Genomic DNA, 14,602 nt, shown 5'->3' on the forward strand with positions numbered 1-14,602 from the left:
CCTGAGGTCAGTGGCCTTTGCACTTAAGAACATGGGAAAAAAGCAAAGACTTTTCCCTGGCACACTGACAGGAGCAGACAACTCACTACTTCTAAGTATTTGCCATAACTGAACAATCTGACCAGAGCCTCAAAGATCAACAGAGCCACAATCATGCAATGGAAAATGACAGTGCACGCAGCAGCCATGAGAAAGAGGAGGCAGAACACCAGGAACAGGTGGTGGCAAAAGAGAAGTGCTAGAAGGTCTGCTAGATCTTTAACTCCAAAGTAAGAAAGTTACTTAAGGTGATTAAAATAAAGCTCTTAAAGGAGGAAAAAAAAAAAAAAGACTTTCTGGATCCCAAAATTAGGATTTTCAAATTTAAAAATAAAACAGATGAAAAGATGCTCACTTGTAGTCTTGAAGGTCAAGGAAGAACTTTCTCACATCACAGCAAAAATGACAAGAGATAAATAAAGGAAAATTACTGATTGGAAGACTTGAGGCTTTAAGGACTGAGTTCCTGACAGGTGTTGCTGAAAATCAGACACGTACATTCTGGTAAAACTCTTAAATTCCAGAAAAACCAACCAGCCAACCAAACCAAACAAAACCCAGAAACTTTACAATCTTCCAGAAGAAAGTGTCCAATCACTTAACAAAGGAAAAAAAGAATTAGATCAGGATCACATTTCTTATCTCTAACACTGGAATTCTAAAACAGTGGAATAACATTTACATATTATCATGCAATGAACTCTGTCATATATACAGTCAATTCCCGGTACTCATGATAGTTCTATTCTTTAAAGCTGCTGCAGACACCGAATTAGAGAATACGGCAACATTGCCGCTAGGGTAAAATACTGGGTTAGGTTCCTGCCAGCCACTGGTGACACCATCTTCATCAACTGATCACTACATGACCTTGCATTATGTGTTTAAAGATGCTTTATGTGATGTATATTGCCAATTCATTACCAAACTCATGGCTGAGTGAAGCTTATCTAACACACATATTCTCTCTGAAAGGCATGCCACAGCCTTCTTGTGCTAAGGGACACTAGACAGCGTATCATTACAGATGGAGGTCATTTGAAACTATGAAATCACCAACAAAAAGCACAAAAATGTGAAGAACATGGCACCTAATGGAGCTGTTCACGGTATAAGAACTGAAAAAGAGAGGAGATGAGGGAAGATGGCAGCGTAGGAGGACGCTGGGCTCACCGCGCGTCCTGCTGATCACTTAGATTCCACCCACAACTGCCTAAATAACCCAGAAAACCACCAGAAGACTAGCAGAACGGAGTCGCTGGAGCCAAGCGCAGACGAGAGGCCCACGGAAGAGGGTAGGAAGGGCGGCGAGGCGGTGCGCGCTCCACGGACTGGCGGGAGGGAGCCGGGGCGGAGGGGCGGCTCGCCGGCCAAGCAGAGCCCCCGAGTCTGGCTGGCAAAAGCGGAGGGGCCGGACAGACGGAGTGTGTTCCGACAGCAAGCGCGACTCAGCGTCTGGGAGGTCATAAGTGAACAGCTCTGCTCGGAAAGCGGGAAGGCTGGAGGACAAAGCGACGGAGAGCTGCTGAGCCCCCGGACGACAGAGCTCAGTTTGGTGGGGAACAAAGGCGCTCGCCAGCGCCATCTCCCCCGCCCATCCCCCAGCCAAAATCCCAAAGGGAACCAGTTCCTGCCAGGGAACTTGCTCGCTCCGCACAAACACCCAACTCTGTGCTTCTGCGGAGCCAAACCTCCGGCAGCGGATCTGACTCCCTCCCGCTGCCAGGGGGCCCCTCCTGAAGTGGATCACCTAAGGAAAAGCGAGCTAAGCCTGCCCCTCCTGCCCCCGTGCACCTTGCCTACCCACCCCATCTAATACGCCAGATCCCCAGCACCACAAGCCTGGCAGTGTGCAAGTAGCCCAGACGGCCACGCCACCCCACAGTGAATCCCTCCCCTAGGAGAGGGGAAGAGAAGGTACACACCAGTCTGATTGTGGCCCCAGCGGTGGGCTGGGGGCAGACATCAGGTCGGACTGCGGCCCCGCCCACCAACTCCAGTTATACACCACAGCACAGGGGAAGTGCCCTGCAGGTCCTCACCACGCCAGGGACTATCCAAAATGACCAAGCGGAAGAATTCCCCTCAGAAGAATCTCCAGGAAATAACAACAGCTAATGAGCTGATCAAAAAGGATTTAAATAATATAACAGAAAGTGAATTTAGAATAATAGTCATAAAATTAATCGCTGGGCTTGAAAACAGTATAGAGGACAGCAGAGAATCTCTTGCTACAGAGATCAAGGGACTAAGGAACAGTCATGAGGAGCTGAAAAACGCTTTAAATGAAATGCAAAACAAAATAGAAACCACCACGGCTCGGATTGAAGAGGCAGAGGAGAGAATAGGTGAACTAGAAGATAAAGTTATGGAAAAAGAGGAAGCTGAGAAAAAGAGAGATAAAAAAATCCAGGAGTATGAGGGGAAAATTAGAGAACTAAGTGATACACTAAAAAGAAATAATATACGCATAATTGGTATCCCAGAGGAGGAAGAAAGAGGGAAAGGTGCTGAAGGGGTACTTGAAGAAATAATAGCTGAGAACTTCCCTGAACTGGGGAAGGAAAAAGGCATTGAAATCCAAGAGGCACAGAGAACTCCCTTCAGACGTAACTTGAATCGATCTTCTGCCCGACATATCATAGTGAAACTGGCAAAATACAGGATAAAGAGAAAATTCTGAAAGCAGCAAGGGATAAACGTGCCCTCACATATAAAGGGAGACCTATAAGACTCGTGACTGATCTCTCTTTTGAAACTTGGCAGGCCAGAAAGAATTGGCACGAGATTTTCAGTGTGCTAGACAGAAAAAATATGCAGCCGAGAATCCTTTATCCAGCAAGTCTGTCATTTAGAATAGAAGGAGAGATAAAGGTCTTCCCAAACAAACAAAAACTGAAGGAATTCATCACCACTAAACCAGCCCTACAAGAGATCCTAAGGGGGACCCTGTGAGACAAAGTACCAGAGACATCACTACAAGCATAAAACATACAGACATCACAATGACTCTAAACCCGTATCTTTCTATAACACTGAACGTAAATGGATTAAATGCGTCAACCAAAAGACATAGGGTATCAGAATGGATAAAAAAACAAGACCCATCTATTTGCTGTCTACAAGAGACTCATTTTAGACCTGAGGACACCTTTAGATTGAGAGTGAGGGGATGGAGAACTATTTATCATGCTACTGGAAGCCAAAAGAAAGCTGGAGTAGCCATACTTATATCAGACAAACTAGACTTTAAATTAAAGGCTGTAACGAGATGAAGAAGGACATTATATAATAGTTACAGGGTCTATCCATCAGGAAGAGCTAACAATTATAAATGTCTATGCGCCGAATACCGGAGCCCCCAAATATATAAAACAACTACTCATAAACATAAGCAACCTTATTGATAAGAATGTGGTAACTGCAGGGGACTTTAACACCCCACTTACAGAAATGGATAGATCAGCTAGACACACGGTCAATAAAGAAACAAGGGCTCTGAATGAGACATTGGATCAGATGGACTTGACAGATATCTTTAGAACTCTGCATCCCAAAGCAACAGAATATACTTTCTTCTCAAGTGCACATGGAACATTCTCCAAGACAGATCATATACTGGGTCACAAAACAGCCCTTCATAAGTTTACCAGAATTGAAATTATACCATGCATACTTTCAGACCACAATGCTATGAAGCTTGAAATCAACCACAGGAAAACGTCTGGAAAACCTCCAAAAGCATGGAGGTTAAAGAACACCCTACTAACGAATGAGTGGGTCAACTAGGCAATTAGAGAAGAAATTAAAAAATATATGGAAACAAACGAAAATGAAAATACAACAATCCAAACGCTTTGGGACGCAGCGAAGGCAGTCCTGAGAGGAAAATACATTGCAATCCAGGCCTATCTCAAGAAACAAGAAAAATCCCAAATACAAAATCTAACAGCACACCTAAAGGAAATAGAAGCAGAACAGCAAAGGCAGCCTAAACCCAGCAGAAGAAGAGAAATCATAAAGATCAGAGCAGAAATAAACAATATAGAATCTAAAAAAACTGTAGAGCAGATCAACGAAACCAAGAGTTGGTTTTTTGAAAAAATAAACAAAATTGACAAACCTCTAGCCAGGCTTCTCAAAAAGAAAAGGGAGATGACCCAAATAGATAAAATCATGAATGAAAATGGAATGATTACAACCAATCCCTCAGAGATACAAACAATTATCAGGGAATACTATGAAAAATTATATGCCAACAAATTGGACAACCTGGAAGAAATGGACAAATTCCTGAACACCCACACTCTTCCAAAACTCAATCAGGAGGAAATAGAAAGCTTGAACAGACCCATAACCAGCGAAGAAACTGAATCGGTTATCAAAAATTTCCCAACAAATAAGAGTCCAGGACCAGATGGCTTCCCAGGGGAGTTCTACCAGACGTTTAAAGCAGAGATAATACCTATCCTTCTCAAGCTATTCCAAGAAATAGAAAGGGAAGGAAAACTTCCAGACTCATTCTATGAAGCCAGTATTACTTTGATTCCTAAACCAGACAGAGACCCAGTAAAAAAAGAGAACTACAGGCCAATATCCCTGATGAATATGGATGCAAAAATTCTCAATAAGATACTAGCAAATCGAATTCAACGGCATATAAAAAGAATTATTCACCATGATCAAGTGGGATTCATTCCTGGGATGCAGGGCTGGTTCAACATTCGCAAATCAATCAACATGATACATCACATTAACAAAAAAAAAGAGAAGAACCATATGATCCTGTCAATCGATGCAGAAAAGGCCTTTGACAAAATCCAGCACCCTTTCTTAATAAAAACCCTTGAGAAAGTCGGGATAGAAGGAACATACTTACACATCATAAAAGCCATTTATGAAAAGCCCACAGCTAACATCATCCTCAACGGGGAAAAACTGAGAGCTTTTTCCCTGAGATCAGGAACACGACAGGGATGCCCACTCTCACCGCTGTTGTTTAACATAGTGCTGGAAGTTCTAGCATCAGCGATCAGACAACAAAAGGAAATCAAAGGCATCAAAATTGGCAAAGATGAAGTCAAGCTTTCGCTTTTTGCAGATGACATGATATTATACATGGAAAATCCGATAGACTCCACCAAAAGTCTGCTAGAATTGATACATGAATTCAGCAAAGTTGCAGGATACAAAATCAATGTACAGAAATCAGTTGCATTCTTATACACTAACAATGAAGCAACAGAAAGACAAATAAAGAAACTGATCCCATTCACAATTGCACCAAGAAGCATAAAATACCTAGGAATAAATCTAACCAAAGATGTAAAGGATCTGTATGCTGAAAACTATAGAAAGCTTATGAAGGTAATTGAAGAACATATAAAGAAATGGAAAGACATTCCCTGCTCATGGATTGGAAAAATAAATATTGTCAAAATGTCAATACTACCCAAAGCTATCTATACATTCAATGCAATCCCAATCAAAATTGCACCAGCATTCTTCTCAAAACTAGAACAAGCAATCCTAAAATTCATATGGAACCACAAAAGGCCCCGAATAGCCAAAGGAATTTTGAAGAAGAAGACCAAAGCAGGAGGCATCACAATCCCAGACTTCAGCCTCTACTACAAAGCTGTCATCATCAAGACAGCATGGTATTGGCACAAAAACAGACACATAGACCAATGGAATAGAACAGAAACCCCAGAACTAGACCCACAAACGTATGGCCAACTCATCTTTGACAAAGCAGGAAAGAACATCCAATGGAAAAAAGACAGCCTCTTTAACAAATGGTGCTGGGAGAACTGGACAGCAACATGCAGAAGGTGGAAACTAGACCACTTTCTCACACCATTCACAAAAATAAACTCAAAATGGATACAGGACCTGAATGTGAGACAGGAAACCATCAAAACCTTAGAGGAGAAAGCAGGAAAAGACCTCTCTGACCTCAGCCGTAGCAATCTCTTACTCGACACATCCCCAAAGGCAAGGGAATTAAAAGCAAAAGTGAATTACTGGGACCTTATGAAGATAAAAAGCTTCTGCACAGCAAAGGAAACAACCAACAAAACTAAAAGGCAACCAACGGAATGGGAAAAGATATTTGCAAATGACATATCGGACAAAGGGCTAGTATCCAAAATCTATAAAGAGCTCACCAAACTCCACACCCGAAAAACAAATAACCCAGTGAAGAAATGGGCAGAAAACATGAATAGACACTTCTCTAAAGAAGACATCCGGATGGCCAACAGGCACATGAAAAGATGTTCAGCGTCGCTCCTTATCAGGGAAATACAAATCAAAACCACACTCAGGTATCACCTCACGCCAGTCAGAGTGGCCAAAATGAACAAATCAGGAGACTATAGATGCTGGAGAGGATGTGGAGAAACGGGAACCCTCTTGCACTGTTGGTGGGAATGCAAATTGGTGCAGCCGCTCTGGAAAGCAGTGTGGAGGTTCCTCAGAAAATTAAAAATAGACCTACCCTATGACCCAGCAATAGCACTGCTAGGAATTTATCCAAGGGATACAGGAGTACTGATGCATAGGGGCACTTGTACCCCAATGTTCATAGCAGCACTCTCAACAACAGCCAAATTATGGAAAGAGCCTAAATGTCCATCAACTGATGAATGGATAAAGAAATTGTGGTTTATATACACAATGGAATACTACGTGGCAATGAGAAAAAATGAAATATGGCCTTTTGTAGTAACGTGGATGGAACTGGAGAGTGTGATGCTAAGTGAAATAAGCCATACAGAGAAAGACAGATACCATATGGTTTCACTCTTATGTGGATCCTGAGAAACTTAACAGGAACCCATGGGGGAGGGGGAGGAAAAAAGGAAAAAAAAAAAAAAAAAAAGAGGTTAGAGTGGGAGAGAGCCAAAGCATAAGAGACTGTTAAAAACTGAGAACAAACTGAGGGTTGATGGGGGGTGGGAGGGAGGAGAGGGTGGGTGATGGGTATTGAGGAGGGCACCTTTTGGGATGAGCACTGGGTGTTGTATGGAAACCAATTTGACAATAAATTTCACATATTAAAATAAATAAATAAATAAATAAATAAATAAATAAATAAATAAATAAACGAACTGAAAAAGAAGGTAGAGAGTTTCCTTATTCAGTACCGGGAGACTCTAATTTTTTTTTATTTTTTTTTGCTGCTCTGCCCATGTCCATGAATTCAGCGAGAGCAGAGCAATGATTTGAAGGTTACAAATATATCTTAGCAAGTAAGCAAGACCTGCAAATGTGGAATCTTCGAACATTGAAGGTTGAACTGTAACTAACCCTAAATAAGTAATAATAAAAGTGCTAAAGGAGACTGTTAAATAGAAAAGGGAAAGATGCAAATCAGACACAGACACTATTTCACACATATCAGATTGTCAAAAACTGAAGAGTCTGATTATGACAAAGCACAAAGTCTAAGAAAACTGGAGTTCTTATACCCTGTTGTCTGGAATACAAATTGGTTAAATTATTTTGTAAAGCAATTTGGCAAAACTAGTGAAGTTGAAGATGCACATACCCTACGATCAGCAATTAATTCCAGTTCTAAGTATAGACAGCCTATGTGCACAAGGAGACATACTCAAAGAAGTTCACTACAGCACTGTTTTCAATAGCAATAAATTAGAAAGAACTTAAATGTCCATTTATAGAGAAGCAGCAAAACAAACTGCAACATATTCCAAGGGTGGATTTCAATGAACGAAGTATCAAACCTGTTGATTTCAAAACCCTAATGTTGAATGAAAAAATCATGTTGCAAAAGGATGTATACAGTGTGACAACATTTATGTGAAGTCTAAAAACATATAAAATAAATGGATATATTATTTCTGGACACATATTTGGGTGAAGTGTATAAGCATTCATAAGAGACACAAACTGTAGTGCACAGTAGACACCTCTAGGACCAGAGGTGAAGGAAAGGACTGGATGGAGTGTTGGGGGTGGGGGGGTGTGGGGAGTTGGATTTGAAATGGCAGCCAGCAGCTCTCAGAATATGGCCCAGGTTCCCCCGGTGGGGGTGGTGACTTTGGGATGCTTTCTAGGGGACAAGGTCAAAACCATTCTCACAATAACATTAGGATGTTATTCGCCTTTGGTATTCCTTCTCTCACAAGTGTACAGTAAGTGTTTCCGGAGTCTACATGGCATGCGTTAACAGACTGAAAGCAGAAGCAGGTCAAAATGATTCAACTATCTTCTATTAGGACAGACAGAAAACAGATCTACAAAAATGTAAAACTGCCACTTTTATCACTAATTTTTCTTAAAAACATGGTTGTCTTCCACAAAAATGTTTCGATTAATGTAATGGGTTTCCTATTTAAAAAAATTAATAAATATTTTTAAAGTATTGTTTTAATTTCTAAAACAGTAGGTAGCAATACACATGACCCATATAAACAAAAGCTATCTGGGTCTTTAATAACTTTTAAGAATGTAAAGGGGTCCCAAGACAAAAAAGCTTAAGAACTGCTGATCTAGATGTATTTCTAATAATTTAATTCGTGAAAATTAGCTGCTCCTTGATATTCAAGCTCAGCTCTACTCTAGGACATGACATTGCTGTCGGAAGCCCGACCCTGATTCTGCACAGCTCACTACCTCAGTTCACTCACGTTTCACCACATGCTTTCTATAACTATGCCCTAAGAGAACTATCTATCCCCTTTATCTTTCTACAAACTCACATTATGTATTTGTCTACTGTTCAGTCTCTCCCACTGGATGCGAGGTGCCTTGTTAGCAGGTGTGTTCTTCTCTTCCCTAGAACCCAAAAAGGTTCTGGCCTGGCAACAGCAAGTACTAATTTATTATATTTATTACATAAGGGAACTGATAAAATTTATAAATTCATATAAATATGCATTAAGTATTTATCAAATTTTATCAATTCTCCAAAAGGTGAATATATAAAAACCAAAGAAAAATATTGTTTAAATGCATGGTACTGTATGTCACTTATACAAATCTGAATACTGGATTTAATTACAAATTTTAAAATAATTTTTAAGTGTCTGTTTGCAGACGACATATTATGTAGAAAACCTAAAAATTCCATCAAAAAACTGTTGGACTACTTAACTGAGTAAAGCTGCAGGGTATAAAAAATCAATATACAAAAATCTGCTGTATTTCTATACACTGACAATAAACTATCAGAGAAATTAAGAAAGTAATCCCATGTATAAGAGCACCAAAAACAATAAAGTACTTAGGAATACATTTAACCAAGGAGGGGAAAGATCAATACACTTTTGAAAACTGTAAGACACTCATGAAAGAAACTGAAGACACAAATAAATAGAAAGATATTCTGTGCTTTTGGACTGGAAGAATATTGTTAGAGTCGATCCTTACTGAAATTCAAACAGCATGTTTCACAGATATAGAGAAAACAACCCCAGAATTTATATGGGACCCCAAACACTCTGAAAACAAAGCAATCTTGAGAAAGAACAAAAAAGCTGGAGGCATCACACTCCCAGATTTCAAACTATACTACCAAAGTGACAGTATTCAAAACAGAATATTATTGGCATAAAAACAGACACATAGATCAATAAAACAGAATAGAGAGCCTAGGGGGAAAAAAAAGCATGCATATATGGTCAATTAACTTTTGACAAAGAAGCCAAGAATATACAATGGGGAAAAGACAGACTCTTCAATGAGTAATACTGGGAAAACTGGACAGCCACATGTAAAAGAAATAACATTGGATCCTTACACCATACACCAGAATCAAATAAAAATGGATTAAAGACCCACTTTTGTATGTAAGATCTGAAGTTTCTGGTGTATTAGAAGAAAACATAGGGGATCAAGATTTTTTGGTTTTGCACCAAAAGCAAAGGCAACAAAAGCAAAAATAAGCAGCGGGATTACGTCAAACTGAAAAGCTTCTGCTCAGCAAACAATCAACAAAATGAAAAAGCAACCTACAGAATGGGAGAAAATATTTGCAAACCACACGCCCAATAAAGGGTTAACCAGGGAAGGGCCAACAAAATCCTGAAAAAGAATGTAGCCAGAGGACATGTCTTAACAAGATATTAAAACTTAAGACAAAGCCACAATAATAAGAATCATCAAAAACAAAACAAAAAGAAAACACTATCATTGGAACTGGAAAAAAATTTCAATACATAAAGGATTTCCAAGTAAAATAAAGGTGGTCTTCTTTTAATCCAGTGGGAAATGATGGTTTATATTGTAAGTGATGTTCACCCACCAGACTACCTAGAAGGAAAATCAGGTTGAACTTCTATCTTCACACCACTTAATCTTAAATGCACAAGAATAAAAATCTTTAGACAAAACCTTGAACAAAAATCTTTGGAAGTGACTAAAGGTACAACCTATGTGCTGGGGCGATTTACCTCCAACAAGAAACCTAAAATATTGGATAAAATTTAGTAGCAAAAACTACCACACAGAAGGCAAAAATTGTGATGCAAAAGAAAACTTAAGGAAAAAAAATCTGCAATGCCTATCACAAATGAAGGAGTTGAAAGATAATTTAGTCAGGACTTGTATACTATGAGGAGCTATATACTGTATGATAGATACTATTATTTAACAATGTATATTAGATACTCATAATGTACAAACAGCTCATATAAATTTTCCAAAAAAGTAAACCACTTAAAAGTTAATGGGCAAAGGATATAAACAATTCATAGAAAAGTATTTCTAAATGTTCAATAAATATTGTATTAAATCCTCAAATTAAAGTAACAATGAGATATTGTTTCCTGCTAAATACACTGGAAAAAATTAAAAGGAGTTAGGGAATGTGCACTCTCATATACTGCTAACAGAAATACAATTGTTACAATCTTTTAGAATGCAATCTGGTAATATCTATTATAAGTACACATGCCCCCATCCAGTAAACCCCAATGCACAGAATACATTCACATTATGATATATTTGGCAACCATTATAAAGAATTAATTGGATCTACATCAGATCATTTGAAACACAAATTCATGATGTACCTTTGAGTGGGGGAAAAAAAAGAATTTTAAAAACAAAAATTTTAAGAAAGCAATCCACAAAAAGTAATTAAAAGTTCATGATAAAAACAGCTTGTTTAACATGATCCCATTTACATAAAGTCAAATGTGTATCATACATCTATGTAGCACAGATCTAAGGGATCTAAGAGATCTATAGTGATGGTCATCAAAATGTTACCTCAAGGCTAAGACTTCAGGGGATTTTTATTATTTTTCACATTTTATGAACTGTCTAAACTTCAAACACGACCATATATTTATATAATAATATAAACATAATATTATATAATAATATAAACAACCAGCTTCTGGTTTCTTTTTTTTTTTTAAAGCAACTTATTTACCTTCTTATTCCTTTCCTTCCCCTGCTGAATCAGTTGTCAAGTCCTATTAATTTTACCTCTGAAATGTTCCTCAGGTCTGTCTTCTTTATAATCCCAGAGTTTAATCCTTTATCATTTCTTGCCTGTAGTACCGAATTGGCCTACCTCAACACTTTGCCTCCTTTATCACTACCAGTTTGTTTCCTGTTAAAAACTACGCACCATAAAAAAATACATACTATCCTATGCTAATTTCCTCCTAAAAACCTGAGCACTTCCTCACTGACCATAAAGACCAAATTTTACCAAAGCATTCAAAACTCGTAAGTCCCAAACTATCTTAACCATCCAAACTATCTTAACCATCCAACTGCCATTTATTTATTCACTCATTCAACAAAGATTCATCATGTGCTGTGTGCTAGACAGTGTTCTTGCACCTGTGATACATTAGTGAACAAAGAGCCAAAACGACCTGCCCTGACCTTGTAGAGTTCATATTCTAACGGGAGTGGGGGGAGGACGAGAGGGAAATAAAAAATGAACACAATGAAGAATTATGTAGTGTATATATACAGCACGTAAGCACAGTGAAGGAGCAAATTATACAGCAGGTAAGAAGATCGTTGTTACAGGAGAGAGAACTATATACAGCCCAGTGCTGGGCTGAGGCAGGGGAGAGGTTGTACTTCTTAAACAGTCTGATCAAAGCAGTCCTGACTGAGATGAAGTTAACCAGACTTGAAGGAGGTGAGGCAGTCAGTCTTGGGGATTTCTGAGTAAAATGTCCTCCACCTCAGACTCTGTGTAAAGGTTGTAGGGTGGGAGTGAGCCTGTATGTTCCTGGAATAGCAAGAAGGGCAGTGTGGCTGATGGGGGGAGTGGGGTAAGAGATGAGGCCAGAGAGGCATCAGGACAGGAGTCTAGACCAGAGTGTATGGGACCTCCTAGGCTCAATCATAAGGACTGTGGCTTTTACTGTGAATGAAACAGGGAATATAAGCAACCCTGAGGCTGCCTGGGAATTTACCTCCTCCCAGAGTCAGTCCTTAATGGACTCGTATGTGGGTAAATTCTCAGGCTCCTTTGTTTTATCCCTAACAACTCTGAGGTGCTACCCACACTATCTCCAGAGCTTCCCACCAGGACATAACCAGAGTTACTTTCCCTGAAGTATACCTCTGCACGGTTTTTTTTCCTTTGCATGTCCCACTTGCCGAAAACACCGCTGGTTTCTCCTGAGAACAGTTTCTTTTTTTTTTTTCTTTTAAAGTTCATTTATTTATAAAGAGAGAGAAAGAAAGAGAGAGAGGGAGAGAGGGAGAGGGAGGGAGGGAGGGAGGGGCAGAGAGGGAGAGAGAAAGAGGGAGAATCTCAAGCAGGCTCCACACTGCCAGTGCAGAGCTCAATGAGGGGCTTGATCTCATGAAGTGTAAGATCATGACCTGAGCTGAGGTCAAGAGCTGGACGCTTAACTGACTGAGCCACCAGGCGCTGCTCCTGGGAACACTTTCTAAGTCGCAGGATTTGCTTCTGAGAAACCCAAGTTAAGAGATGAAAAAGTTTTATGTGAGATGTGGCATGATTTATTCAACAAATTGAATGCTGAACCACTAACTGTTCCTAAAATACACAATTCATATGCTCATGTCTTTAGACATGCTGGTTTCTTTGCTAAGAAATAACAACACCTTTCTTCCGTCCCCTTTGGAAAAGCTTTATTCCTTTTCTAAAATGCCAACACAAATGATGATTTCTTGCTGTATGAAATCCTTTCCAGCCTCTTATTAAAGCAACATGTTTCTATCAGAACATAATTTAAGAAATAATTATCTGCATTTTCTATTTTTATCTAGACTCAGATCATTAAGAGACCTTATCTGATTTTTTATAATTACTCCCAAAGTGCTTACCTAACACAGTGCTTTGCACACAGTAAGAATCAATACAACTTACTGTATTTGATAATTCCTTGTAAGGTTTTCTTCTCATATTGAGCCTAATGTCAACCTCACAAAAACTTCAGTTTAAATCTAAACAATATGCAGCAGAAATCAATTAATTTTACTATGAATTATTTATTTTCTGCATGAAGATGTGATTCCAACAGTTTTTATGCCTTGGCTGTAAACGAGCAGAGACCTGGGGCTTTTAAGAAATGTACACGCTATGAAAAGTCTCACAGTACTTACTTTGGGGAGAGCACCGGAGGACTGACAAAAGACCGGAGTGCATCTTTCACCATGTCTTGCATGAGATGGGTTCCAAAGACCTTTTTGTTATCCACCAGGAAAGTAGTCTTAAAACAAATGTTATGTATTAGTAATGCTGTCAAAATCTTGATATATTGTACATATAACTGTCATTACTGTGACATGAACACAACAGAAGAGATTAAAGCATAAAAACCTGGTGGAAATCAATGAATCGCTACCTCCACAATGGGTTATTACTTGTTAATCTATATTTAAGATGTATTCTGATGAAGGTGTATAAAGAAAAAATACCTCTCAAGCCAAAGGCAATAATAGTGAACTAGTCAAAATGAGCTGACCAGGGACACCTGGGTGGCTCAGCTGGCTCTTGTTTCAACTCAGGACATGATTTCACAGGTTCATAATTGTGCCTGTGTCCAGCTCTGTGCGGACAGTGAGGAGTCTGCTTGGAATTCTCTCTCTCCCTCTCTCTCAAAAATAAATAAACTTAAAAAAACAAACCCCAAAATCAAATGACTAGTCTGAATACGTCAAATAAGCTAATATATAAGAAAGAGGGCTTCATAAGTTATTAAACAGCAAATGGCTATAAACATTTAGTTGACAAACTTTGTCTCTAATGAACATTTTGGAATACACACTTCCTGAAATTGGAAAAATTATTTAATGATTAAATTTAAAATAAATTATTTAACAATAGTTTGCATTTCATTTTCTCCCCTTACTGACCTCAGCATATTTTAATATTTCCTATACTATCCCTTCTTTGATTTCCTAACCCATTTGGGTTGTTTCCAGTTTTGGGTGATCATGAAACAAATAGCTATAAACATTCACATACAGGTTTCCAGGAGAAAACTGGGTTTCACTTTTCTTAGGTAAACATTAAGCAGGAGTGGGATTTGTACATTTAAGAATCTGCAAATTGTTTTACAAAGTGGTTGTAGCACTTCATGGAATT

The 14,602-nt window shown here is 38.9% G+C and overlaps 1 protein-coding gene across 4 annotated transcripts in view; it reads right to left on the reverse strand.

The window, feature by feature from the left end:
• NAA35 (N-alpha-acetyltransferase 35, NatC auxiliary subunit) overlaps positions 1–14,602 on the reverse strand; it is a 101,075-nt gene that overhangs the window by 13,524 nt on the left and 72,949 nt on the right. For all 4 annotated transcript variants that reach the window (XM_027048158.2, XM_027048159.2, XM_027048160.2 and 1 more), the window contains exon 14: positions 13,618–13,724. In XM_027048158.2, the coding sequence (XP_026903959.1) occupies positions 13,618–13,724 (107 nt within the window). The remainder of the gene's footprint in view (positions 1–13,617; positions 13,725–14,602) is intronic.

Source organism: Acinonyx jubatus, chromosome D4 (assembly GCF_027475565.1).
Source record: "Acinonyx jubatus isolate Ajub_Pintada_27869175 chromosome D4, VMU_Ajub_asm_v1.0, whole genome shotgun sequence".
In the NCBI taxonomy this organism is placed as follows: domain Eukaryota; kingdom Metazoa; phylum Chordata; class Mammalia; order Carnivora; family Felidae; genus Acinonyx; species Acinonyx jubatus.